The sequence below is a fragment of the Nomascus leucogenys genome, chromosome 19 (assembly GCF_006542625.1).
Source record: "Nomascus leucogenys isolate Asia chromosome 19, Asia_NLE_v1, whole genome shotgun sequence".
Taxonomy (NCBI): Eukaryota; Metazoa; Chordata; class Mammalia; order Primates; family Hylobatidae; genus Nomascus; species Nomascus leucogenys.
In genome coordinates this window covers 47,805,430-47,833,064 of record NC_044399.1, presented here as the reverse complement: position 1 = coordinate 47,833,064, position 27,635 = coordinate 47,805,430, and the positions used below count along the sequence as shown (strand labels likewise).

The window sequence follows — 27,635 nt, the reverse complement described above, 5'->3', positions numbered from 1 at the left end:
GCACCTCATGTCTCATTTCCTCACTGCCTTTAAGTCTTAACTAATACATCACCTCCATGAGGGCACTTGTAGAAAATGCAGATTCCTGGGCACCATTGCAGTCCCACTGTATTAGAATATCTGGAGGTGGGGTCCTGGAATCTGCATTTTTAAACTTTTAGGTTCGGGGTACATGTGCAGGGTTGTTATACAGGTAAATTGTATGTCATGGGGGTTTGGTTTACAGATATTTTGTCACCTAGGTAATCAGCACAGGACCTGACAGGTAGTTTCCCAAAGGAATCTGCATTTTAATGCAGTCCTGCGAGTCATTTTCCCACTGAAATTTTAGAGATACCACCTATTAGACCAATAAATAGTATGATCTAGTATGTAAGTTTCAGCACTCAGATTCTATTCATAGACTGGATTTTAAAACACAATAAAGAACTGATTTTTGAGATACAGAAAACAAACTGTTCGTTGAAACCCAGTGAGTATTTTTGTATTCGTAATTATCTGTGACCTTTACAGATAATTATCTGTGACCTTTACAGATAATTACGAATACAAAAATACTCACTGGGTTTCAGCGAACAGTTTGTTTTCTGTATCTCAAAAATCAGTTCTTTATTGTGTTTTAAAATCCAGTCTATGAATAGAATCTGAGTGCTGAAACTTACATACTAGATCATACTATTTATTGGTCTAATTACACACGTAAAATTCTGATTTAAGAATATACATATGCACATGATCATTACTCTATAAATTGGTAAAATTGACTGTATATTCCAGATAACCAATTGCATGCACTTAGAAAAATGACAGATTTTTCTGCATTAAGTTGTATCATAAAATTAGGTCTAGTTTTCAGATTAAACTTTTTCTTGAAACATCACCATTAATAACTTTCTGCCTGAGCCTAGAAAAATAATGCTTTTGGTACAGTTGGGATTCTCTTATCCTGAAAGTTCATTTGCAGGTGCGAGAGCAGCATTCTCAGCATCTGAGCAGCCTGATATTTATAGTATATGGGCTGGTGAGTCTCACCTGGTGGGGATGGGTTGGGAGGAAAGGAAGGGAGAGGTACAGTTTTTCAAACAGGGATATGGGTAAAAAGAAGGTTGAGAAAACTGATGGAGAGCTACATATTTTAAGGGAAAAAAAAAAGAAATTGATGTGTAACAGTACAGCTGAGTTTTAAATATAGAACATAAAGGGATGAATGTAGGCAATACTAAAAATATCTTTGTGGGAGATTGGCAGATGTTAAAAATAATCAAAAATTTTTTTCCCAAAGTAACTTTAAAATCTGTTGTTTTCCAAGAGCTTAGTACATAATCTTTAATAAGACATCTAAACTTGTTCCTTATCTACAAAATAGAGATTTTTATTCCTTCTTGCCTCATTCCCTTCAGATATATAGTAGCTGTAAATGCTCTTAATTCTTATCAAGAAAACTGAATGTGTTGGGTTTCGTCTCATGTATGTAAGCCTATCTATCTGAAGATATTAATAGGATCTACTGTAAAGGACTGTTGGTAGATACCATCTGTGCTTCTGTCTCTTCTCATTATCACATTTTTCTTTTCAACTGGGACAAACCCTTCAGCATACAAATATGCTCTTATTTCTCCCATCTTTAAAGCAAAAGAAATCCTTTCTTGACGGTTCTAGCCATGCCCCAGTTTTCTGCTTCCCTTTCATAAAACTTCAAAGAGGACACTGCTCCAGTTCCTCTCTTGCCATTCTTTATCAAACTAGGGCCCAGGCTTTTGCCCACACCACTACCCTGAACTGCTTGTGTCAACATCACCAATGACTTCCACATTGTCAAACAAATGGTTCCTTCTCAGTCATCTTACTCTATCAAGCAGCATTTGACAGGCTGATCACGTCCTTCTATATTAACTAGGCCTCAAAGACACAACATACTCCTGGTTTTCGTTTTTCTTCACTGCGAGTTTCTTCTTGGTGTCCTTGCTGATTCCCTATCTCTTCCCACCTTTTTTTTTTTTTTTCTTTTTTTCTTAATTTTTTAATTTTAGAGACAGGATCTCTGTGTTGCCCAGGCTGGAGTGCAGTGGCTACTCACAGGCACAATCATAGCTCACTGTAACCTCGAACTCCTGGGCTCAAGTGGTCCTTTCGCCACAGCCTCCAGAGTAGCTGATGTTACCAGGCCTGGCTTGTCCCCTCTCTTTTAACATTAGAATGCCCCAGGGCTCTCCTTTGCTTAGAGCTCTTCTTTTTCTAGTCTATACTCAGTTCCTTTGTGATTTTATCCAGTCTGCTAGCTTTAAAGCTGACTCCCAATTCACTATCTTTAGCCTATTCTCCCAAACTCCAGACTAACATCTTCAACTGCCTCGCTGACATCTCTTAAGATGTCTAATATATTTATTGAACTTAGTATGTCCAAGCCTGCTTCAACCATATCTTCCCCACCCCAGTTAATGGTAAATTTATCCTTCCAGTTACTCTGGCCAAAACCTTGAAGTCATTTTTAACAATTCTGTTTTTCTTACACCTCACATTCAGTCTATCAGCATATTGGCTGTCTTTAAAATATATCTAGGCCCTGACCTCTTCTTATAAGGCACCTCCACTGCTATCACCCTGGTCCAAGCCATTTTCTATTGGGTTAGCCTCCCTATTCCCACTATTTTATTCTCAACAGGGCAGCCAGAGTGATCCTGTTAAAATGTAAATCAGATCTTGTCACTGGTTACTCTGCCACTAAGAAGTCAAAAGTCATTACAAGGGCTTTTAAAGCCTTAAGTGAGCTCTGTCAAACCTCTGATGGCATCTCCTTCTGTTCTGCCCACATTTATTCTTCTCCAGATACAAGCAGCGTCACTCTTCCTCACATGTACCAAGTACGCTCCTGCCTCTGGGCTTTTCACTGGCTGTTTCCTGTGACTTGACATAGTCTTCTCCCAGATATATGCATGTCTTGTTCCCTCACCTCTTCCAAGTCTATTAATGTCAGCTCTATGAGGCAGGCTTCTGACCATCCCATTTAAATTTCACCTTCCCTGGACTCCACATTCCCAGTCACCATATCCATTTTTGTTCATAAGTGAAAACATTCGAAGGTATAATATATTTATTATGCTTACTACTTTTTATTGTCTGCATCTCCTCACTAGATTATAAACCTCATGATGACATGTACTTTTGCCAGTTTTGTTTATTGCCATATTCCTAATATCAGAATTGTACCTGAAGAATAAATATTTGTTGAATGCTGAATAGTCAGATGGGCCCTTATCAAATGCTTATAACCTAAGGTCACTCAGAACTAATTTAAGTGATGATAAACAGCAAAGGAAGTCATAAAGAATCAAATTATGAGGGCTTCAGGATAAGCAACCAACCTCTTAAAAGATACCTAAAAGCCAGTAAACTTTGACAATGCATCCCTCATAACTTTAGTTAGCATTTACTAAGCACCTACTCTGTCAAAGGCATGTGCTTTACACATATTACCTTTAAACCTCATAATAGGCTCAAACAGTAGATCTGTTAACCTCCTTGTATTGATGAGAAACAGATTAAATAACTTCTGCAAAGTCACTCATGTCATAAGTAGTGAAACCAGAAGGTGAACACAGACATAATTCCAAAGCACCTGCTTGTTTCTATCACATTGATTCTTCCTTTTCTTGATGAGTTACTGAGGTAGAGAAATTAGCTTTTAAGTGGGCTATAGTTTTTCTTGCCTCCAGTAAGAATCAAGAGTCCTAAAATGTTAGAATGGCCATAAACTGCTTTTTTGGAATTGTACTCTATATTGAAGCCATCCTTCCCTCTGGACACCATGTGCACCTATCAGCAAAAAGGCAGGCTTAACTATGTACTGTACCAAACAGACTGATCTGCAATGACCTGAGGATTAAAATAAGTTAAAAAGTAAATCACTGAGTTAAAGCTCACAAGAAGTGACATTGCAAGAGAAAATTCAGAATCAAGTTTAATAAAAACATTATTTTCCTATAGCTATTAAATTTATTACCTAGAATATACTCGATAATTCATGCTTGGACTGCCACATGATATTGGCTAAGTCATCTCACTTCTCCAGGCCTCATCTACCTTAATTTTTAAATCAGGGGATTGGCTCTCTAAGGATTCATCAATTTTTACATCCTATAGTTCACACTGAATGACAGTACATTTGCATCATTCTTTAGTTACAACCCTAAACTGGTATTTTCATGCCAAGCCTAGAAAGAATTGCTAAAGGTCAGGCTACCTCACTCCAGCAGATCTCAGCAAAAGCTGCCTGTCAGGGAACGTGATATCTCAAAACTTCTTTTATGGAATACAAATGCCTTAGCACTCTGAAACTTCATCCAGGTGACACCCAAGGTCACTTTAAATTACTAATTTTCATCCCAAAGGCCTCCCACTCACTACAATCAGCAGATTTGACACAGAGGGAAATATGGAACTTCTTTTACCCTTTTATAACTTGATACAGGAAAAAAGTGCCTCCAAAGAAAGACCACAATAAAAATGCAAAATATTTCTATATGGCATATATGAGCTAAATGAGAATCACTAATGATTTCAAAAATACTGCCCTCTAAAATAAATACATGCAAAAATAATACACTTGTGGGCTATGTAAGGCATTTTTCTTTATTATTTTTCGGTTTATCTTAGTAATGCCAGAAAAATAACAGCCGTTATTTTCACTTTAAATGCAAACCAAATACTGCTGCACACAGAGTACAAAGATTACCTATGAACATGGTTAGGTACAAAGGCCATATTAGATGTATAGACCACACTTTGTTCTTACATCAAAGTAAGACCGACAGAGCAATTTTTTGACAATTATTTTAGCAAATAACCGTGCCACTAAACAAAGGCAAATACACATATATACACAAACACGTCTCAACTAAAATTATACATGTCACTTTGACAAACAAATTCTCTGGTGGTTTCACCAGATATTTGCACCCCAAAGTTCCCTGCCCAAATCCCACCCCCAAATGCTGACTTGATCTGAAGAAAAAAATTAATTAGAGATGTTCTTAATTAAAGGCACATTTGGCAGCTACTGAAAGTGGCATGCATCTGGCACAGGTGTGCTCTCCCTAAGCCACACCACATGTACCTTCCATCTGTTATGCATCTTGTTTGAGTGGTAGTCCAATGTGACCCACCGTTAGCTAATTTGCTTTATAATTCTGCAGCAATTGGCTACTTAATGCACTATTTTCATTAAAGGCAAAAGGAAAATTTGCTCACAGTTGACAGAAAATGCACTTTACGGTGTCAAAAATGGAAAATAAGGCATGGAATTTACTAAACAAGTTACAAGTGCTTTTGTTGTTTAGATTTATAATATAGACTTCATGCTTAAGTAGAGCTCAAAATATTTCATTGGCTCATGTATAAGGGATTATGAAATAATTTTAAAAGTTAGTAATGAGATGTTTCAAAGAAGAAAAATATTGAATAAAGTCATCATGTTCCCTTATAAATAACTTTACTGCATAATTCTTTCAGCCAAACCAATATTAACCTTGTGATGTTTATTTACTGGTAAAGATTAATGTGCAATACAACAGGACCTATACTTGTGTAGTCACACAATATGTGTTAAAAGAATAAGTAAACCTATTCACAGCAGCAGAATACCAAGAAATAAATGGTTAAACTGTTTCTTTCTAAATCTGAAGGAACAAAAAGGTTTTCCTCAATATGTACAACACTAATAAATTGGGACACTCCTCCTATTTTGCTGAGTCACTTAAAAATCTGAATTTAAGCTGTCATATTAGAAGACAAACAATGAAATACAAGATTAAGCTAAACTTGAGAATTAAGATCATGACCATAAATACCAACTAATTTTTGGTTTACATAAGGTAATTTTTTATTTATGGAGAGAAAAAAAACCTTTAAGAATTTAGAATCATAATATAGCCTCCAGCTGACATAGTAATTGTTCTCTGGGCTGTTGTTGACTGTAGTATTAGTGTGGCATGCTCTTTGTCAAATTCAGATCCATTAAAGCATCCTTGAGTTGTTAGAGAATCGTAACCTACTAAACATAATTTGATGCCCAACAACCTTTAATTAAGCAAACTGTCAATGTATGTTTCCTGATAATGTGTAGTCTTAAAATACATCAGCCTTGAAATATTTTCATTTCTAAAAGAAATGTTCCACATTTTGGAATGTGGTTAACAAAAAGTCATGCTGCATTTGCCCCCTTGTAATGTCCAGGATTCAAAAGCAGAATTTTGTAATGATGCATTTATCTCCTCTGCCATTTCTGGTCCCTGATTAAATACATTTTCATTACTACAAGGATAAATTTGTCAACTAGTTAATGTTTAATATTGAGAAGAAGGCAAGGATACCATTTTCTCACCTCCACCTAAGGGCATCCAATTGGAATTTTTCTAATCAGTTACCACTGCAGAAAATATTTTTACCCAAATGTAACAGTTCAGAATAAAAATATCCTCCATCCACAATGCATATAAAACTGTTGCACAGTGAAGTGGTCTCCTAGAACCATGGGGTAGAAGAGTAGTTCCCTTTGGGAGAAATAAGATTAGAACTCCGATTTTGAATTTTTCCTCTTTATAGACTAGATAGGTTGAAAAGGCGTTATCACCTTATTGAAGGCTAACACATTAGCCGAAGACATACTGAACGGGGTCCAATGTGACTTTTACCAGGTTCTCATTTGGAATGGGCCTGGGGCAATTAAAGAGAAGTAATCCATGAGACATAAAAAGAGAAATCCTAGGGACAATGAGGCTGGCCCAGTAAAAAGTCCTGGGAGATTCTGGACTGTGTATCATGATTAGTTGTAGTGGCACTAGTAAGTTGGCTTACATAAATACTGTTGAATGGATGGTCTTAGGGACACTTTGCATCCAAGAGAGGATCTGAAATTAATGTTTTAGGATGCTTTTCAAAGAGGAAATATTTTATAAAGAGAAAAATGGCTACCATCATAGGAATGGTACAGATATTGAACAAAAAGGATTCGATTCTAACAAATAAGAAAATAGGATAGACTGCTTAATGACGGTGCAGTTAACATACCTTCTGGTCTTAAAGGAGTACATACTGTACTATGGTGATGTACATTTTATGCTCTAATAAATATCATAGGAAATTATTAAAGTACTAGGTTCCCACCATGTTGCAGCACTTCTAAAAATGTCTCTAATGGCATGGTTAACAGAATTGCTGAAATGTTGCTTCATTATTCAGAGGATACATGCAGATGCTGATGAACCAGATAACTCTCTAAGGATGGAATACTGCATATTTCACAGACATTATAGTGGAGATTAATAAAATGTTTTCTCTTCAACAAGGTGCATGCATTTCAGTCACAGTATTTGTTAGACTCAGAAGAACAGTACATACGCTTTATGAATAATCCATATTATGATAGTAATGATGCAGGTAGATGTTCTATTATCAATAGTTTTGATAAAGCAGAAAACCTCAAGCAAGGTAGAATGTTCAATATAAACCTTAACAAACTGTATACATATTGCTTAGGAACTTAAAACTTACAAAGTTCTGCTTAAAAGATACCTATCCTATTCTAACCAAGTATCTTCCTATATGCCAAGCTGTGACTTTAGATCATTCTTTAAGATTAATACATATATCCAGAACTAGAAACCAAGGTGTACCACAAAACGTGCTTTTATGTTTAGTGTTTTTGTGTGTTTTTCCACTAAAAGAAATAAGAATCAACCATTTTCTTCATATAATAATTTAATATATGCCAGCCAAACAAAGTATTTGTATCTTTATTCAATTAAATTAAAACAGACCTGCCAGGTATATTATATAACATTCACTATATACATATGATTTAGGCAATGCAAGATAATTCTAGATATGCTGATTACTCAACTATGAGTAAAACATGAGCAGTGTCAGTGATGCCCAGCAAGTGCTCCTTTTCACATTGGGTGCCTGCATTTCCATGGTATGGTTAGAGGGATAGCTATGAGCCATGACATGGACTACCAGTAAACTTTTGTGGGAGAAGGAGGGAAAATGACAATCTAGCATAGATTAACAGTCTCCTAAATGCAAATAGAATACTTGACAGTTATTTTTTTTTTAAAAGTTCTTCTGTCATGTTAATGACACAAAACTTCTTTTTTTTTGAAGGCAACACCACCACATTTTGTTTGGGTGTGTGGGGACAGGTGGGGGGAATGCTCTTAAAATTGGTATAATTATCCTAAAACAACAACAACAACAAAAAAGTACCTCTTTGGTGAAGCCTCGGTACCCATTCAGTTCACCGTAATAATCTGTAAACAGGACTGTAGTACAGTGCCGGGCCTTGATTTCAACAAGGTCAGGTACCACAGCCTTTCCTCACAGTCCTTTGAGTGATTTTTAAGAAAATATTCTAAAGTAGAAGAGTAAAAGCAAAGGAAAACAAAGGAAGATATTAAGATCCCTGTTTAAGTTTTTTTTTTTTTTTAAAAGTGCATAATTTGAATTACAAAAACTGTCATCATGTGGGCCTGCTGGACACTAGACTGTGTTTTCCATCCCTTTAATGATCACTTCACAAAAGATCACTTCACAAAAAGAGGACTCCTGCCTATTGGCCAGAAAAAGTCCCTTATGATTTTCAGGTGCAATCAGTTGTCCAATTCCTCTAGGTCAGTCTTTCCATATTCTAAACTGGAATACCATTTCCATTTTATAATTACATCTAGGTTAAAATTCATTGTCTTATACTGCATCTTGAAGAAGAGTCGTTAGTGTTTGGAGTTCTCATTTTAACTCCTCAGTGCTGGCACATTCAGTGCATCCATTGCCAGCAATGGATTTGGGGCTAGGAAAATATACATCCCAGTACAGAGGAACTCAGGAAGAATGGGCATTCTCCAACAGTGGTGGTCCATCTCTGTGCATGGATGGGTGTGTGTGCTCCCTTTTGTAAGTTTTTGGAGGGAGTTTAGGGATATGTTGAGAAGTGCTTTGTCGTGGAGGAACAGGCGGCCCAGCAATGGAATGAAGGTCCACTTCTTGTGTCAATGGTGGTGATGGCAGATGCCTTCTTGTGCCGTGAGGAGAAGGTGTTTGAGGAGGTGGTGTAAAGGGGGAAGGGCTGTTTGGGAAGAAGGCATTGCCATGATCACTTTTTTTACCCAAAGGGGGAGGTTGGAGATGTAGTGGTGAGCTTGAGAAAACATCAGGTGTCCTCACAGGTTCTCGTGGTGGTAATAAGGGAGGGCTTTCAGGAGGGTCTGAGATAGAGGTCCGGTCTGATATTGAATATCGTGGTGAATAGGCTTTTGATGTGGGTTGCCTAGGAGGAATGGCTGGGGGGCTGTCCAAATGCTTAGACATAATCTAACAAATGAAAAGAATAAAATACACATTTATTAATAAATTTATGAAGTATCATGACCATAAGAATTAAGTTGGGGTTTTCAAACATGCTATTGGCAGGATGCTAAGTGTGGAACAGGGAGTTTTGCCATATATTTTCTTTTTAATTAAAAAAAAAATTTTTTTTTTTTTGAGACAAGGCTTTGTTCTATTGCCCAGACTGGAGTGCAGTGGTGCAGTCATGGCTCACTGTAGCCTCAACTTCCTGGGCTCAAGTGATCCCCCGACCTCAGCATCCCAAGCAGCAAGGACCACCATGCCTGGCTAATTTCTTTCATTTTTTGTAGAGTCAAGGTCTTGCTCTGTTGCCAAGGCTGGCATATGTTTTAAATGGGAGGTTCTGCCAATTCATAGAAAAAAAAAGTTTGCCATAGTTTTTACTTAAAATTTTTTCCTCAAAATTTTGTTTGCTACTGCTTGCTTAGCTTATCACTCAATCTAAGATCATTTCTAATTTAGCATAAAGTACCTATTTTATAATTTTAAGTTAACTATGTTAACATTCATGAAGTTCTACAAAGAGTGTCTTGTCTTGACTTATCCTGGTGCTCTGCACTCTGGACAGCTTAAGAACTAATGAATTAAGTTTAACAGCTGGCCAAAAAAAAAAAAAATTAAATAAGTAGAAATAATAGCCATTTTGAGCCTTTGGGGTCTATTCCAAACCCAGAATTTTCATGAAAACTCCATTTAAAAGTATGTCACATTTACTATTAAGGGCTCAGATAAGTAAATTTTAGCATATGTCAAAATACAGTTTGACTTATAATGTGCCTTCATACAAAGCTTCAGGACTTTCTCTTTATGTTTTTAAAGAACTGCTTGAAACCAAATTCCTCTTACTTTACAGATTAAAACTTGTTTTGTTTTTTTTCTGAAAATAACCATAGCCTTAGGTTTACAAGGGTCTTGAATGCATATCAAAAAACTACCTTCAGAAGAAAGAAACATTACTGCATGCTAAATCTATATATAATCCTTGTTTAAACTATTAAGCCTATATACTCTGAAATGTTAACTTATCCCAGTGAGAACTAAACTAGACAGCCGTTTATTATAATGTAACTGTAATGATTCCAATTTCTACATAACAAGATTTCTTACTTTACCTTAGATGGTGAAGATTCTGCTGGGGCAGATTCTGGTCGTCTTCGTGGAGGAACAGGAGGAGGGACAGGCACTTCATCAGTGCCTTTGGTTAAACTTATAGATGATACAGAAGCAGATCCTGTCGGATGTTAAATTTTTAAGAAAAAGTCCACAGGAATTTTATTTCATTTATTTATCTTGAAAAGTCTTAGCTGGAAATTGCTTATAATTAAAAGTAATGTGTAGAAATACCAAAAGCTGTTCAATAAACCAATACCAAATAGTATTTCATTAAAGCAAACTGCCATAAAAGCATGCAGACATTTTTTAGCAGAATATTTAGAAAAAAGCTGCCTAAGGTATTCTGTTATTTTGCCTGAACAAAATAACATTCCCATGGTTACTCTAATATTGAAATTTTTTTTTTTTTTTGAAATGGAGTCTCGCTCTGTCGCCCAGGCTGGAGTGCAGTGGCGTAATCTCAGCTCACTGCAAGCTCTGCCTCCTGGGTTCACGCCATTCTCCTGCCTCAGCCTCCCAAGTAGCTGGGACTACAGGCGCCCGCTACCACGCCCGGCTAATTTTTTGTATTTTTAGTAGAGACGGGGTTTCACCATGTTAGCCAGGATGGTCTCGATCTCCTGACCTCGTGATCCACCTGCCTCGGCCTCCCAAAGTGCTGGGATTACAGGCGTGAGCCACCGTGCCCGGCCTATTATTGAAATTTTTAATTGAGTCTGATTCTCAGATGTCTGGGAGACAGTGAGCTACTGAAAATTTGTGGAATGGTAATTTTTAGATTCTATAATGGGTTCATTTTTTTCTTTGACTTTATTAGAATTTATAGAACTTCCCCACCTTACTGGATAGTCCCTGGGAATAGAGTTTGTGCTCTTAACCACTCTCTCCAATGTCTCTCCCTAGCATTTCTCTCAAAGGATGCAAGGGAAAGAATCATAGTTTCTAGGTGAGGGGCCTCTCCTCATTTTGTTTAGTTATAGGCTCTCCTTTGCTGGTAAGCAAAAAGAGGCTCATTATACTCTAAATCCAAAAATTTTAACGGTGATGGCACTATTCAAGACAACGGAGGCAGCCCTGACCATGAAAACAGAAATTACACTAAAATCTAGTGAATCTGATTTAAGAATAAGTTGGTGAACTGGCACAAAAAAGGTAAGTAAAGCTACTAATTGGAACCTCTCTTACAGACATTTATGGTAACAAGAACATAAGGTAGGCATATAAATAATTACACTTTGGAAAACAACACTTAGGTTAGTTGTTTATACCCACTATAAAAAAAGATGTGAAAAAAATACTTAAATAAACCACCATTCAAAATTATACTTGGTAGTATTTTTTCCCTTTAAGCATTAAGCTTTTTATTTTGTCATATGTTGTAAAATATAGAACTTAAAAAGAGTACTTTGTGTACTGATGTTATTCAAATGATCAACATTTTGATCACCTACCTTTTTTCTTAAGAATATACAGTTAATTCAGCTTGTAACTAGTATTTTCCATTGTACATATTTTGAAATTGTATGAAAGGATAGCAAAAAAATATTAGCTTAAATAATTAAAATAATGGAATTTAGTGAATTGTTATTTTACCTTAAAATTAAAATGGAACTTTATTTTGTTTATCAGTATTTAGGCTATACTTTGAATAATTACAATTATAAGAAAGTTCTTCTAAAGTCAAAAGCAGTTGTCTATAATCTATCCTGCCATCAGGCTAAGTATATTTTGTGATTTAGAAACTGCATGTAGCTGCCAGCATTCCCATATGCGCATGCATGCTCTTGCCTTTTTTTTCAAAGTTGAGCATTAAAATATATTTAGAACTCTATAGTTGGAAAAAAGAAATGGTTAAATGTGGAAGCCACTTATTTAATATGTTCTTTTAAGAGAGAAACAAGATTTTATAAAAAGCATGAAAAATATATAAATTTAAGCAAATCACTTATGATCAAAAGATAGCACAAGTGAAGGCCTCACTTCTAGGATGTTGCAAGCAAGGTACCAATGCTGCCAGACCCAAGACGAGTTTTAGCAGGAAAGGTTACACTTGGTTTGATTTTTAAAGCCAAAGCAAGAATTATGAGTCTTAAACCAAATATACTAACTTGGGCCATGGGGCAGTGTAACTTGGATAAAGACGGTATCATTGCCTGTGAAAGGAAACAAGAAAAAGTAGATTTTTTTCTTTCATTGATATATTCAACTCATCTGCAAAAATTTGTATTATGATGAAAATGTTATTGTCATTGTAGTTTTAAAGAATGCTGTAACAGTTTATAGTAAAACCTCATTACTACTTACTTTTGAGAAGAAAAAACTGATATCATATTGGGAATTTAAGATTCCTTTTAGCTTTACTTGATTTCATAATTATTAAATGAAAAACATTCATAAAAAAATCCTATTATTACGGAAAGACTTTTTAAAATGTAGAAACCCAATTCAAGCAAAAAGTTCAGCTGGACGTATATAAATATGCCATTTAGTAAAGATTATTTTGAAAACTCAAACTTGTGAAACAAGTAATAAATTTATTTTATATAAGTTGAAAAATAAAAAAGTTACTCATTATATGTCTTTCAAAAATGTTCTTGGGGTATATATTCTCATCACAAAATAACTAGCACTTTGGATATAAAACAAGCTTGAAATTGATATAGGGTTTTTCCTTTTATACTCATAATTTTTTTTAAAGTCATTAAACATTTGGTGCCTAGACTCATTTTACATAGGAAATTCTGATAAATTTAAATTTAGAAAGTCTAATTTCAACAATATTAATTATTTTAAGAAAAAAATTGAAAATCAAAAGCAAAAGCCCCAAGAGCATTAAAGTAGGAAAATTGAGACAAAAGGCTAGGTGATCTGTACTGATTCTAAATCAATATAGTTGCCTAGGTTACACTGTCTTACATTAACAACACATGAAACAGATAACATTATAACATCCAAGAGACTAAAATAATACTAGACTGTGCTGATTTTTTTAAAATTCAGATTTTTTTTTTTTTGCACAATAGGCAATCCCTCACATAATTTGGAATATTAGCATATTTGGTCAGAAGGAGGATAATCTCACATTCCAGATTTAGCTGGCATGACTTCTGTTAACTTGTTTATATAGAGTAGTCTTATTTTCTAGGCAGCCCTAATTTCAAATAATCTGTCCCATTATCTAATTTCCGTATGTACTGATATTTGGAACCTATGATTCCTAAGTGTAGCAATCCAGCTAATTCTAATATTACCTTTCAGAAGATTAAAATTCATTTTTATACTCTGAAATTACATGAAGCTGTTGCTCTGCCAATGATTTTCTTCCCTATTAGCCACCGATAATTGAAGATTGCCTGGTTGTAAAAGGGAGACAGAGATCTGACATAATAGAGATTAAAGGAGTATCTAGCTCTAGCGTTTACCTACTTATATATGTCCCACTTATCTTGGAAAAGAAATAAATGTATCTCCTGGAGATATGCCTCAAGAACATGATAGTACACTTAATACAATACAGGAATAGGGGTAAAATCAAAACACAAGCTCGTGACTGTTAAAACTGTAGTCTTTAATTATACATATGCATGCACACTTGTGTACACAGATGTAAACTTGGCTTTGGGTATATTTATATATAGCACAGGCTTAGACTCATGCATTTGGTAAATTTGGGGCACTAGTTGTCTTATTGCCTGGAAAATACTATAAAAATTCATTTAGAATTTTACATGCACTAATCAAGAAATATATGCTAGAAATTCTTGTCAGTTAGATACTGAGCAAATTTACTGATAATGACTTAGGAGTGAAATCTAATTAATTTAAAAAACAGTATTAATTTATTAAGCATAATCCCAGATGACAGACAAATGGTCCTCAATCTTGGCTGTACATTAGAATCCTATGGGAAGTTTTTAAAAAATACTGATACCAGGTACCAATGCCAGTCTAGTGTGGGCTGGGCCTACATATTTTTTTTAAGCTCCTCAACAGATTATACTATACAGTCAGGGTTGAAACCACTCTTAAAGATACTCCCCAGTTTATAAAGGAGTCATTCTTGATAGAAACAAGCATTTTCCTATAGAAAAAAAAAAAAAGATATGATAGATAACTTCTTAAACTCACAAAAGCCTGGTAAATGCAAATATATTTGGGATTAGAAACTCATCACCTATACCAGTCTTCCAGGAGGAAAAGCCTTGCATATCAGCTTGACATACTTGTAATACATTCTTTTTGTTGTTAAACAGTCCCCTAAGGGATGGAAATAGAGAAGTCAGACCTCTGACTCCCTTTTATGACCAGGCAATCTTCAAACAGGAAGGTAAAAAGAGCATTTCATCATTTTCTCCTCTGTATTATAGCAGCAGAAACAAGTAGTGAGCCAGTGGTCTTTTCTCTTTTCTCAGCAACTGTCGTCATCACCCCAAAGGTGGACCTGGCCAAGGCAAGGTGTGGAATAGGGCTTTGAATGTATATGTGGCAGCACTAAGTATGTGGCCACTTCTCTGCTCTGTCTTTACCACAACGCTTTCCATGACCACTCTTGCCCATTCTGAGGTCATCTTTCTATAAGCCTCTCCAGTATTTATGTCTTTATCACTTTTTTTAGCATTTAACTGTGAATCTTTTTGCACTATGATTATTTTTAATCTCTCGGTAAGACTGTAAGCTTTCCCAATGAAGATGTGTAAGTGTTTAGCAAGGAATAAGATATGTAGCAGATACTGGCTGAAAGAATTAATTATAGGTTTAAAAGTAGATTATTTTGGGAAAAAACCATAAGAGTAAAAAAAGAATAGTAGCATAACTGATAAAAAAAAATTCTAGTCAAACTCTGCCTTTTGAAAAACTTAAACAATGGAACTTTGTACTGCTTTGAGTGGAATATGTTGGGATGACATATGACTGCAGTCAAGGCAGTTCTTTTCTGCCAGGCCTTGAGGGAAACAAGGAAGTAGGTATTCACTCTGGTGGCAAAACAGTGGGTAGCAAATTGGAGGCTCTGGGTGATCCTCTGGCACTCGCACATCTGTTAGTTAGGCAAAAGTGAAGACAAAAGCATGTGGAGGAGACCTTTAATACACAAAGTCAACTGACAGGTTTTAAGTAAGGGATTAGCAGAACACATGGATGGCTTTATATTACGCTGGTTTATTTGATTTCAAAATCAGTTATTTTCAGTTTTTAACCAAAAACAAAGGGAGCAGTAATAGTTTTTCTTTATCATAAACAAAGAGAAATTGAGAAAACCCTCAAGTCTAAGATTACAAAGCCTAACTCCTGAAACAATGTTTTCTCCACCTGTCCAGCTGTTTAATACTGTTAACTTAATACTATTATAACTATTTATAACAAAGCAGGATCCAGAGCACTGCATTCTAGAATGATTTATTCTTCGCTGTTTAGCTAGTCATTTAAATATTCAGCACTAGTAGAGAATTTAACATGCTTATCTCCTGTTTTTCCACCACTTTCATTTTTAGCTACTTAAAGAGAAGTAGAATTTGCAACTGATGGCTTTTATGTGGTTTCAGTAATTCACTTATTTGAGAATCCTTAATGATACAGACCTATAGCTGTCTGCTCTAGGGAAAAATTCCTGCAAACAGTTAAATGGGTCAGAATAAATAATGATTTTAAGTCAGATATACTGAAAAGGTGCTGGTTTAATTTCATTACTTAATTTAGGGGGTTGGCAAGCTGGGGAGAATAAATGGGAATCGTTTTTTACTTGGTGTTTATCTGAACTTATCAAAAATATCTGACAGCTTACTATGTGTGTCACATGACTCCATGGCGGAGCACAGTGGCTCATCTATAATCCCAGCACTTTGGAAGGTTAAGGCAAGAGGTTTGTTTGAGGCCAGAAGTTTGAGATCAGCCTTGGCAACACAGCGAGACCCTATCTCTACCAAAAATTTTATAAAATTAAAAAAAAAAAAAAAAGACTCCATGACCTTCAGTCACCAAATAATGCCAAGTCACAGTATTCTCAAGACAAATACACCTTATTTGAGACAGGGTCTCACTCTGTTGCCCAGGCTGGAGTGCAGTGGCATGATCACAGCTCACTGCAGCCTCACACTCCTGAGCTCAAGCGATCCTCCCACTTCAGCCTCCCAAGTAGCTGGGACTACAGGTGCACACCACTACTCTCAGCTAATTTTTTTATTTTTTAGGAGAGATGGGGTCTTGCTATGTTGCCCAGGCTGGTCTCAAAGTCCTGGCCTCAAGTGATTTTCCCACCTTGGCCTTCCAAAGTGTTGAGATTACAGGTGTGAGCCACCATGCCCAGCCCAAATATACTTTAGATGGCCCAAAGACGACAAAGACTACTGGGTAACTACAAATGTATGTATACTACAGGAATGAACAAATAGGATTCTGGACCAAATTTCAAAATAATATACTACCAAAGAATTATTTTAAGTATATTTTTAGTTACATTTCTTCCAACTGAGAAAATCTTAAAAATCGAATTTGACCCCCAGAAGGCACAGAAAAAGTATCTTAAATCAGAAAGCTAATTAGCAGACTGGGATGACAAACCAGAAATTCTAACTTGAGGTTAGTGCTTCTCAACCTCCTCCCCCGTAATAATGTCATGCTGCCTCTACTATTAGATTGTAGTATGTCAAATTAGGGGGAACTTGATTAGCACATCGAGCTAAGACAGCCAACGGTAAGGGTATGTGGAAGTGGTCATGAAAGAGTTAAAGGTGACTGAAGATTTAATAATGAACAAATGAGAAAGGGTTCTTAGAAGAGCTTTAAAGTTTCACGTGAAATTAATTTAAAAAATTATTGGTGATCTAGATTGAAAAGATACCCTTTCAAAAGGTGAGCTGTACAGTCCGGCAACCACTAGCCACATGTGATTATTGAGCATCTGACTGTGGCTTGTCTGAACTGAGATGTGCTATAAGTGTAAAATGCACGCTGGATTTTAAAGATTTAGAACAAAAAAAGGGAATGTAAATCTCAATCATAAATTTTTATATTGATTTCATGTTGAAATGACAATATTTCTGATATACTGGGTTAAATAAAATGTATTAAAGTTATTTTCGCTTTTCCTAATGTGGCTAACTAGACATTTGAAGTTATACATGTGGCTCACGTATTTCTATAGGACAATGCTGGTCTAGAAATAAGAGATGGATAAGCAGTAGTGTGCAGTCTGTGAGATTGTTTCACTGCACTGAAAAGCATAGACAGTGTATTAGCAGCCATTATATACCATCAGGGGACCACTGGGTAGACGAAAAGGGCTTAAATCTGATACATTGCTAAATTAAAAGCTACTAAAGAATTTGGTGGAGAGTAGATGGTGGACCCTGCCTAGTATTCAAATACATGCATGCTAAGTATCCTTTATCTGAAATGCCTGGGACCAAAAGTATTTTGGACTTCAGAATATTACATCATACTTACTGGTTTAGCATCCCTAATTGAAAAATCTGAAAACTTCCAATGAGCATTTCCTTTGAGCATCATGTTGACCCTCAAAAAGTTTTGGGTTTTAGAACATTTTGGATTTTGGATTTTTGGATTAGGGATATTCAGCCTGTATAATAATTTTGGAGCCAGGCAGCATTTGAAACATGGGACTAAAATTACTTGCAGATTTTAAGAGTGATCTTTGTCTCCTCTGGATAAGAGGAATGCATTTGAAAAGCTCAAATGAAATTTAAGCTGCCAATTTTACCACTAGGCCTTTCATTAAAGTATAATAAATTTAAAGAGGGCTGTTCCAGCAGATTTTTTAGAAATTTCAAGTTGGTGGAGTTTAGAATTTGTCTTATATTTTTATAATGTTATCTTTTGAAATGGCATTTGACTTAACTACAAGTTCACACATACACAAAAATAACAGAGATTCTTTTTTACCTCTAGCATGTATAATACTAACAAATACCTTAATGCACTTAGAATTTTTGCACCTACTTGAGTGAAAAGGGCTCGAATGATCGGAATCAAATACACTGCAAACATCTGTGGTACTGGAAGCACCAGAAGCAGGCGGAGGTGTTAACGGTGTTCTTGGAGAATTTGGTGCAGATGCTGTACTTTCTGTTTCACTTTCAGGGATCCTACTATAACTAATTTTCCTTGGCTCCTGCTGCAGAGGTGTGGGATGCCTCATGGTACCTGGTCTTGGGTTTGATGGACGAACACCAGGAGATTTTAGGGGATAGCTATATTTTTTTGGCTGTAGACATATCAAAAGAAACACAATACTTTAAACACTGTAGTAGAAAGGAAGGTTTTTCTATATGTGCCTGGTAAAATTCAGCTAATATACAGGAAAATCGTAAATCACTAATAAGGACATAATTATTCAAATAAAAGTAGAAAATTTAAAGTATTAACATTCTATTTTGCTAAAGCCCTGGTATCTAAATTGTTAAAGAATGCATTTCTTTAAATAACTAAGTTTTAGTCCTATAAATACTAGAGTATTTGTTATTTTAATATATTTGGGTGGAAGTTTTTCTAAAATGTATTGTATATTTCCCTGGTTTTTAAAACAGACTATTTTGAGCAAATTTAACCTTGTTGAAAAGCCGGGATCATCACTGTGAATTACAGTACCTTCCTATTCTGTAATACAGTGATGCCATCAGGACCATTTGAGATACTTAACGAATACATTAAATTGCCCAATTTTCATTTGTGTATGTATGTTGGTTTTATTGCATTTTCCTTGCAAAATGATCATTTCTCAGTGAGTGCTTCATTGGATCAGATTATATACCTATTTCTAATTTTCTATTTTTAATCCATCTTATTAAAAACTGAACAAGGGCTTGAGAAATTTTGCTGTCAGGCAATTGCATACACTTTAATTAAAAGACATTATGTGATTTATCTTGGTCACTTAGAAGCCATCTATGTTTAATTCAGGATTCTTGACTTTTTTTTTTTTTTTTTGAGACGAGTCTTGCTCTGTCTCCCAGGCTGGAGCTGGATAGCTGTGGCACGATCTTGGCTCACTGCAACCTCTGCCTCCCGGGTTCAAATGATTCTTCTGCCTCAGCCTCCCAAGTGGCTGGGACTACAGGCTCCTGCCACCATGCCCAGCTAAGTTTTGTATTTCATTAGAGACAGGGTTTTCACCATGTTGTCCAGGCTGGTCTCAAACTCCTGACCTCAGATGATCCACCCACCTCAGCTTCCCAAAGTGCTGGGATTACAGGCACGAGCCACTGCACCTGGCAGACTTTTGACTTTTTTATGAACAAGAGAGTACATAGTCAAATCAGTGAGTTGGTGATTCTGTACATAAATTTGGCTGGGCACTGACAAGTAACAAAAAACAACAGAAACTTTATTTTCCTAAGAAAGTATTGTTAGGAAAACTTGATATTTTATGGCTAATGATTCATGGTCGAAAGTTCTAATAAGTCATTACTTTTAAAATGTGATAAGTAGATATATTTATTACAAGTGAATTAGTATAAATTCATTAAATTTCCTGTCTTTAAAATCTTAACATTTTTTGGGGTAAAAAAAATTAAAAACTTACATAATATTTGCTCAATTTCATCATCGTTGATATCAGGATTTACTCAAATTAATATTAACATTCATTTATTTGGAAAGAAGTGGGATATTCCTGGACATAATTATTAAGTACTTTTTCATTACTTTTAACTATCACATGTATACTTCATCCCTGAATACGTTTATGGAAAACTAATCTATATAACACATTTGGTAGTAATGACATCACCAGATGTAGATGACAACTGAAAAAAGTATATAAATGTAAAAGAAATATAAATATACAAATGCTTACAAATCTTGGGAGAGGCTTAGGGTTTCGTGGTTCTATTTCTAGGGATTTGTTGAAAAGATAATCTGTAAATTCTTTTTCCATGCTATTTCCCATCGGATTCAAGTTTTCAAAGAACCTCTAAAATAAATGCAAAGAAAAAATTATTAATATTCAAAATTATAAATTCAGTTTGAAATTCCTGGAAAGTTAAGAAGACATTTAATACAAGTAAATTTGAATTATTTCTTTTAAGGTTTACTTTTTCTCCCCTATAAAATAAACCTGTCTTTTATGAGGTAGTTTATAAACTTAATCAGAAGTATGAATCTTTAAATAATTCAACTTACTTTGATATCTGATTCTACTCGTAAACAGTAAGGCTGATTTTGGTACTGCTGGATCTCTCCTGTTATTTCTGCTACTTTCCTCCTTTTGCTAAAGTTTATAAGCTCTTTTCCATGTCTTTTTAGGACCTCAGGGTTGCCTTCTTCTGTTTTCAAGATATTAGTGAGATAAATTCCTAGAAGATATAATGGAATGATTTCAAGGATAAAGAAGGAAAATGCAAGTTTTTTTCTGTTTCATTAATTGTGGGTATATTACACTGTACCATCTCAGTTGCCGTAACAAAAGAACCAAGGCTCAGATTTCCATGATATGAAAACAGCAGCTTAAGAGAAAGTATCTGTGAAAGACTTAAATTTTACAAACATCCAAGAAAAAGGGAGGGAGACCAAGTTTAATAAAATTAATAGATTTGTTAGGAAGAATAATCAATTTTCCATACCCCCCCAAGCCATTGTTATTTGATATAAATCACAGTTTTGTTAAAGGAACTTTAAGAATAACTTCGTCAATAATGACACATCACTTTTGGCAAACAGGAAAAATACTAAATTCAGAGGATCATAGTTTCTGCTTAGTCAGCTCTGACGGCCACACAAGAGGTTGTTATGATTTGCAATTGAGAAGTAGTACTATTTGGGTAGGCTTACTCATGGAAATGTGGAATGTTTTGCAAGCCTGTCAAATGTGGGACTGCATACAATTTATGTAAATTCTGGTCTTCAATAGTTTCTAGACTTAGTGGCAACCTAGTAATTGATTTCCTGTTTCCCCATCACTACAGTTGTACACTGGACGAGGAGGAGAATGAACAAAATAACAGGCACTTTCTATTCTAGCATAAAGGCTCTGGAACCAGTTCTGCTTCTTTCCTTGTGTGTGATTTTTTTTATATTTTATATTTTATATTTTTTGAGATGAAGTCTCACTCTGTCTCCCAGGCTAGAGTGCAATGGCATGATCTTGGCTCACTGCAACCTCCTCTTCCTGGGTTCAAGCGATTCTCCTGTCTCAGCCTCCTGAGTAGCTGGGATTACAGGCATGTGCCACCACACCCAGCTGATTTTTGTATTTTTAGTAGAGACGGGGTTTCACCATGTTGGCTAGGCTGGTCTCGAACTCCTGACCTCAGGTGATCCACCCACCTTGGCTTCCTAAAGTGCTGGGATTACAGGCGTTAGTCACCGCGACCAGCCTGTGTGTGTGATCTTGTGCAAATTGCTTAACTGTGCCTCAGTTTTTCTCATCTGTAAAATGAGGACAGGAGGGTTGCTGTGAGAAACAAATGAGTGAATATATGTATGAGCTTAGAATAGAGCCTGATGAAAGTTAAGTATTAATTAGCCATGGTTGTGATTGTTGATGCTGTTGTTGCATCTTGCCCTAATATTCTTATGCTTCTACCTTTTTCCCTAAAGTACTGATTACAATGCTTTGAGGAGAAAAAAGGAGTGTGAATATCTGAGTTCGTTCACTCCCCACACGTGTACGGATTCTCTGCTGTAAGCCAAGTCCTGCATTAGGTACTGCAGGTACAAAGATGAGAAAGACCTCCAGCAGTCCAGTGCTTAAGGAGTTCCTGACCTCAGGGATCCAGAGCTTTGAACTGTTGGCTACTACAGTATCATTTGCTAAGGGCTACATACTAGGAGGTGCTATATTAGTAGTAATGCATAAGATGCTACGAGAGCAAAAAGGAGGTATTCCAAACTCTGTCTTGAGCTGGGAGGACTAGAAAAAGCATCACAGATGAGATAATGCTTAGAATAAGTCCCAAAAAATGAAGACGTGTAATGAGTAGAATAACGTACAAGAGCAGTCTAAGCAAAGCAGCAGTGTGTATAAAGGCATTGATTCATGATGAAGCTTGCGTGAAAGGCATACTTAGAGATAATTTGCTATTTAGTATGGCTAGACCATAGGGGTTTGGTGTGCGGGGTAGAGGAAGAGTGGCAGGATATGGGGATAGACATAGGCAAGGGCTGGGTTTGTACTTCTAAATGCTTTTGTGGTAGAGGCATACCACAGAAATCTTTGGCCACATCCTTGGAAAGATAAAAGGATCCAAATCAATATTGAACAGATCAGCAATAATGAAATCTGACATCCATGCCTGTTTGGTTTTTAAAAGGATCCAGTTATTAAGCGCATTAGTTACTTGGTTATTTCTCAGCACCTAGGCTATGCCTGATGATACACTCATAAGACAAAGTGACTGTGTGTTCTAGTAAGCACAGGCTTTTTTATTTTCACATCTGCCTGTCGTTTGGCTTTTATTTTCAGCCATTTATACTGTCCTCTACACAAGTTGCATGATCCACTCAGTGTTCAGTCTGACAAACATGTCCATAAGAGTATGCATGCTCAATGGCAGCCCAAATCAACCTTCCATATTGGTCACAAACTGATGGCCCATCTGTGAAGAGTTTGTGGGTATTAGCACTTGGACTGGGCCATGAAGTACCTTTTGTTAAATAGCTTAATTTTTATCTAGGAGATAATTAGGGAATTAGAAGGATTTTGTTTGCATTCTAGAAGGATTACTCTAGTTGTACTATGAAGCCAGATGGGTTGGAAGGAGTTAAGACCAGTAACAGGAAGAGCAGTTAGTAGGCTAATAGTCCTGGTGAGATGATGAGGGCTGCCCTAGTGTCTATGGGGATAATGGGGAGTGGATAAATATTTAACAGATAGACTCCCCAAGAACTGATTAACTGGTTTGGGGAGGAAATGGGGGCAGTGGGAATGAAGACTCACAGCTTTGTTCTTGAAAACACACTTGAATGAAGTTGTGAAAATGCTTATAAGTAGCACTTTGGTACAGTTCAGGATGAAATTTGGAAATTATTTTATGCCTAACTGATGGCTAGCTAAAAGAACAAATGATCACAGCAGTGATGTCCAAACTTTGATCTTACACTGCATCAGTAAAAAATATTTAAGCACATATCCTCACTTTCTCCCTCTATACACATATACAGTTTAATAAAAACATATATTTATGTATGTATAACATAAACCTGAGAATTATATATTAGTAAGGCTTAGGTTTTTTTTCATGTTTTAAAAAATATATAAATAGAAAGTCTAGTTATTCCTGTACTTCAGTATATCATTTAACATACCCTACCTCTGGAGGTAGCTCTTCTAGGGAAAGAGAAAACAGAGCATTATGACAAAGAAGAGGGCTGAGGTTTCACCTTTTTTGCTGATGTCTTTCCCATCCTTCCCAGCATAAAGTAGCTGCTTAGGATTCTAGGCTTCTATAGCATTTGTCCACACTTCTATCTACACTTTTCTACAATACAGTGTTATACTTACTACACAGCGCTGTGACTTATTTCTCTGCTCTTTCAAGGGAGCAGAAACTATGGAACTATATCTTATTTGTCTATTCTTAGCATGTAGCCCTGGGCATAACACACAGAGGCATTCAGCAAATATTTTTGATTGAATGAAAGAAGTATATTATTTCAAAATAGAAGAGAGGCATTTAACAGATAGGCCAGGATATGAGAATCAATTCTAAAATAGCTGGAAAGCAAGAATGGAGACAAAGCAAATTTACACATAACAGAAGGAGGACACAAGATCAGAGCTGTGTAAAAGCAAAGGGCAAAGCCAATGCTAAAGGCTTGGATGTTTGATGACAAACCTGATTAAGGTACATGCTCCTTTTATCTTAGAAAAAATTCTATTTTTGAGACAGAGTCTCGCCTTGTCACCCAGGCTGGAGTATAGTGGTGCGATCTCGGCTTACTACAACCTCTGCCTCCTGGCAGGTTCAAGCAATTCTTGTGCCTCTGCCTCCCAAGTAAGCTGGGACTACAGGAATGCACCACCATGCCTGGCTAACTTTTGTATTTTTAGTAGGGATGGGGTTTTGCCATGTTGGCCAGGCTGGTCTTGAACTCCTGGCCCCAAGCAATTTGCTCACCTCAACCTCTTAAAGTGCTGGGATTACAGGCGTGAACCACTGCGCCCAGCTGAAAAAATTCATTTCTTAGCCCACCTATCCATTCTACCTATCAGTAGAATATTTTAGTTCATGGAGAAAAACTGTGTTACAGACCTGAAACATCTGGCAGAGCTTTGGAAGGAGTAACTGCCCTACTTTTATTCTGTAAGTGGTGGTTGTGCCAGCAAAAGATGGGAATAATGCTGGTAAAATAATAGAGGAAGTATCAGCTACTATCCCTGACCCTCCCCCAAAGAAGGGGTTTGAAAACCAGTATCCAGAATTTAGGAAAAGAATCTGGAAAGAGTTTCTATAAACTACCATATAGACAGGATGGAATTCAGAAGCAGCAATAACATCTGGCTTTACCCACTGGGTCAGAACTGTATGAAAGGCTAACTCCAGAGACTGATAACTTTTAGCTTAAGAATAGCAAAGACAGGGCACCAAAACTGACCAGGGTCAGTTGTAGATAAACTACCTGAAAGGAGCAGAGGCTCAGTAACTAGGAAGATGAGCAAGAAGAAAGGGGTATGAAGGCTGGCAGATGGGCTGCACCTATTAAACTTTGTGTGCCTATCAAACTACCTACATGTTTGTATTCACTCAATAAATCACACAGCTCACCTTAAAACACCTTATGAAATCATACTCTAAAGTAGGTCTGAAACTTCCTTCTTTCACTTAAGAACATGTTATGGCTGGGCGCAGTGGCTCACGCCTGTAATCCCAGCACTTTAGGAGGCTTAGGCAGGTGGATCACCTGACAGGGTCAGGAGTTTGAGACCAGCCTGGCCAGCCTGGCCAACATGGTGAAACCTCGTCTCTAGCAAAAATACAAAAATTAGCCGGGCGTAGTGGTGGGTGCCTGTAATCCCAGCTACTTGGGAGGCTGAGGCAGGAGAATCGCTTGAACCTGGGAGGCAGAGGTTGCAGTGAGCCGAGATCATGCCATTGCACTCCAGCCTGGGCAACAAAAGTGAGACTCTGTCTCAAAAAAAGAGAACATGCTATGAAGATCAGTTAAGTTTATAAAGATCTGAGAGAAGACTTCAGACAGTTTCAGTTTGTATGAATAAATACCAACCATTAGGATGTTACAGGAGCAGGGGCCAAATAGTGAGTCAGTGAATGGGTCCTGAGGTTTCTTTTCATGTCTGTGTACCAGAGACCACAGGATATCACGAGTAGCATGACTATAAGCTAGGTGAGCAGACTGACTGTGTTATCTTTCACTTTTCTAAGCACCTGACGTAGTCCTGGTACTTAGTAGGTATTCAAGAAATATACGTTGACAGATTGAATGACATAACGTCAGATATATCCAGAGCCTTTCCAGTTCACCTTAAACGAACTGGTAACATATTTAAGCAAAAACACATAGGCTTTAATATTTTACCAGGAAGAGAAAATCAATGAACTCAATATTTTTATCAAGAATGTAGAGGGTCAGGCTGGGTATGGTGGCTCACACCTGTAATCCTAGAACTTCGGGAGGCCAAGGCGGGTGGATCTCTCGAGCTCAGGAGTTCGAGACCAGCCTGGGCAAACTGGTGAAACCCTGTGTCTACAAAAAATAAAAAAATTAGCCAGGCATAGTGGTTTGTGCCTGTAGTTCCTCCTACTTGGGGGATTGAGGCGGGATGACTGCTTGAGCTCATGAGGTGGAGGATGCAGTGAGCCAAGATGATGCCACTGTACTCTCCAGCCTGGGTGATAGAGACCCTGTATCAAGGCCGGGCGCGGTGGCTCACGCTTGTAATCCCAGCACTTTGGGAGGCCGAGGCGGGCAGATCATGAGGTCAGGAGATCGAGACCACGGTGAAACCTTGTCTCTACTAAAAATACAAAAAATTAGCTGGGCGTGGTGGCGGGCGCCTGTAGTCCCAGCTACTTGGAGAGGCTGAGGTAGGAGAATGGCGTGAACCTGGGAGGCGGAGCTTACAGTGAGCCGAGATTGCGCCACTGCACTCCAGCCTGGGCGACAGAGCAAGACTCCGTCTCAAAAAAAAAAAAAAAAAAAGAGACCCTGTATCCAAAAAAAAAAAAAGAACATAGGGGTAGGGGAAAAGTCCTCAGGAAAACTAGAAATTAACAATGATTTTTTTTAAACCTCATAAAATCAGCAGATAATGAGAGACCTTATCTTTTTGAAGAAAAAGTAAATTAAAGCAAATAAGTAAAAACAGAAATGAGAAAGATATATTACAAATAGGGGTAATTAAAAAAAGTTTTTAGATATAAATTGAAGGCTAGTATTTTAAAAATAATGAAATGAAGCAATTCTGTAGCAAGAAGGATGCTTTCTTAAAAGGATAAAAACCATCTAATGAAGCAAGTAGTAAAATGATACTTTATCCCTGCTAAAACTGAGTTTAAAACAAGCTGCTTATTTCTGCCATTATTTTTAAAGCTTTGTTTGGGAAGTTAATGACCAATTATGTAAGGCCTAACACAGAAATAAGGTCAAAAGAAGAGACACTGTATCATATTTTGTAAACATGATTAAATACTTAGAAAACCTAAGGAAATTAAAAATTCTTGGAATTAAAGGTAACAATAAATACCATTCAAACCAAAAATACTCAGGAAAAATAATAAGGGGAAATGCTAAATATAATAAATGTTCTTTACAAATTAATTGACAGATTGTTCCAGTTACATTTGGGGGCATCCCCCCCACCCAAACTTATAAAGTTCATTTGGAAAAATAAACAGGCAAAATTGGCCAAAAAAAAAAAAAAAAAACGACTGAAGAAACCCTGAAGAACCAACTTTATCATCTGTGAAAACACTATATAAAGCAGGGTTTCTCTGTCTCAGCACCACTGACTTCTTGGACTGGATACTTATTGGCTGTGGGGAAGTGTCCTATGCATTGCAGGATGTTAGCAATATCTCTATCCTCTATCCACTAGATGCCTATAGCACCATCCCAATTAGGACAATTAAAAAAAAAACTGTCTCCAGGCATTGCTAAATGCTCCCCAGGAGGGCAAAAACTGCCCCCTGCTGAGAATCACTGATTATAAA

The 27,635-nt window shown here is 36.7% G+C and overlaps 2 protein-coding genes across 3 annotated transcripts in view; one reads left to right on the top strand and one right to left on the bottom strand.

Annotated features, from left to right (window-relative positions):
• Nucleotides 1-21,530, top strand: part of ARHGEF33 (Rho guanine nucleotide exchange factor 33) — a 108,298-nt gene extending 86,768 nt beyond the window's left edge. The window contains exon 19 of the mRNA XM_030800538.1: nucleotides 20,770-21,530. Within this exon, the coding sequence (XP_030656398.1) occupies nucleotides 20,770-20,815 (46 nt within the window). The 3' untranslated portion in view covers nucleotides 20,816-21,530. The remainder of the gene's footprint in view (nucleotides 1-20,769) is intronic.
• The window catches only part of SOS1 (SOS Ras/Rac guanine nucleotide exchange factor 1), a 140,888-nt gene continuing 117,856 nt past the window's right edge, over nucleotides 4,604-27,635 (bottom strand). Inside the window, exons 18-23 of one of the 2 annotated variants that reach the window (XM_003262763.4) lie at nucleotides 20,647-20,819; nucleotides 20,321-20,437; nucleotides 18,466-18,730; nucleotides 12,621-12,665; nucleotides 10,512-10,630; nucleotides 4,604-9,363 (exon numbers count right to left, since the gene is read on the bottom strand). In XM_003262763.4, coding sequence (XP_003262811.1) covers nucleotides 8,875-9,363; nucleotides 10,512-10,630; nucleotides 12,621-12,665; nucleotides 18,466-18,730; nucleotides 20,321-20,437; nucleotides 20,647-20,819 — 1,208 coding nt within the window. In that variant the 3' untranslated portion in view covers nucleotides 4,604-8,874. The remainder of the gene's footprint in view (nucleotides 9,364-10,511; nucleotides 10,631-12,620; nucleotides 12,666-18,465; nucleotides 18,731-20,320; nucleotides 20,438-20,646; nucleotides 20,820-27,635) is intronic. The other variant, XM_012501558.2, reaches the window with a different exon arrangement.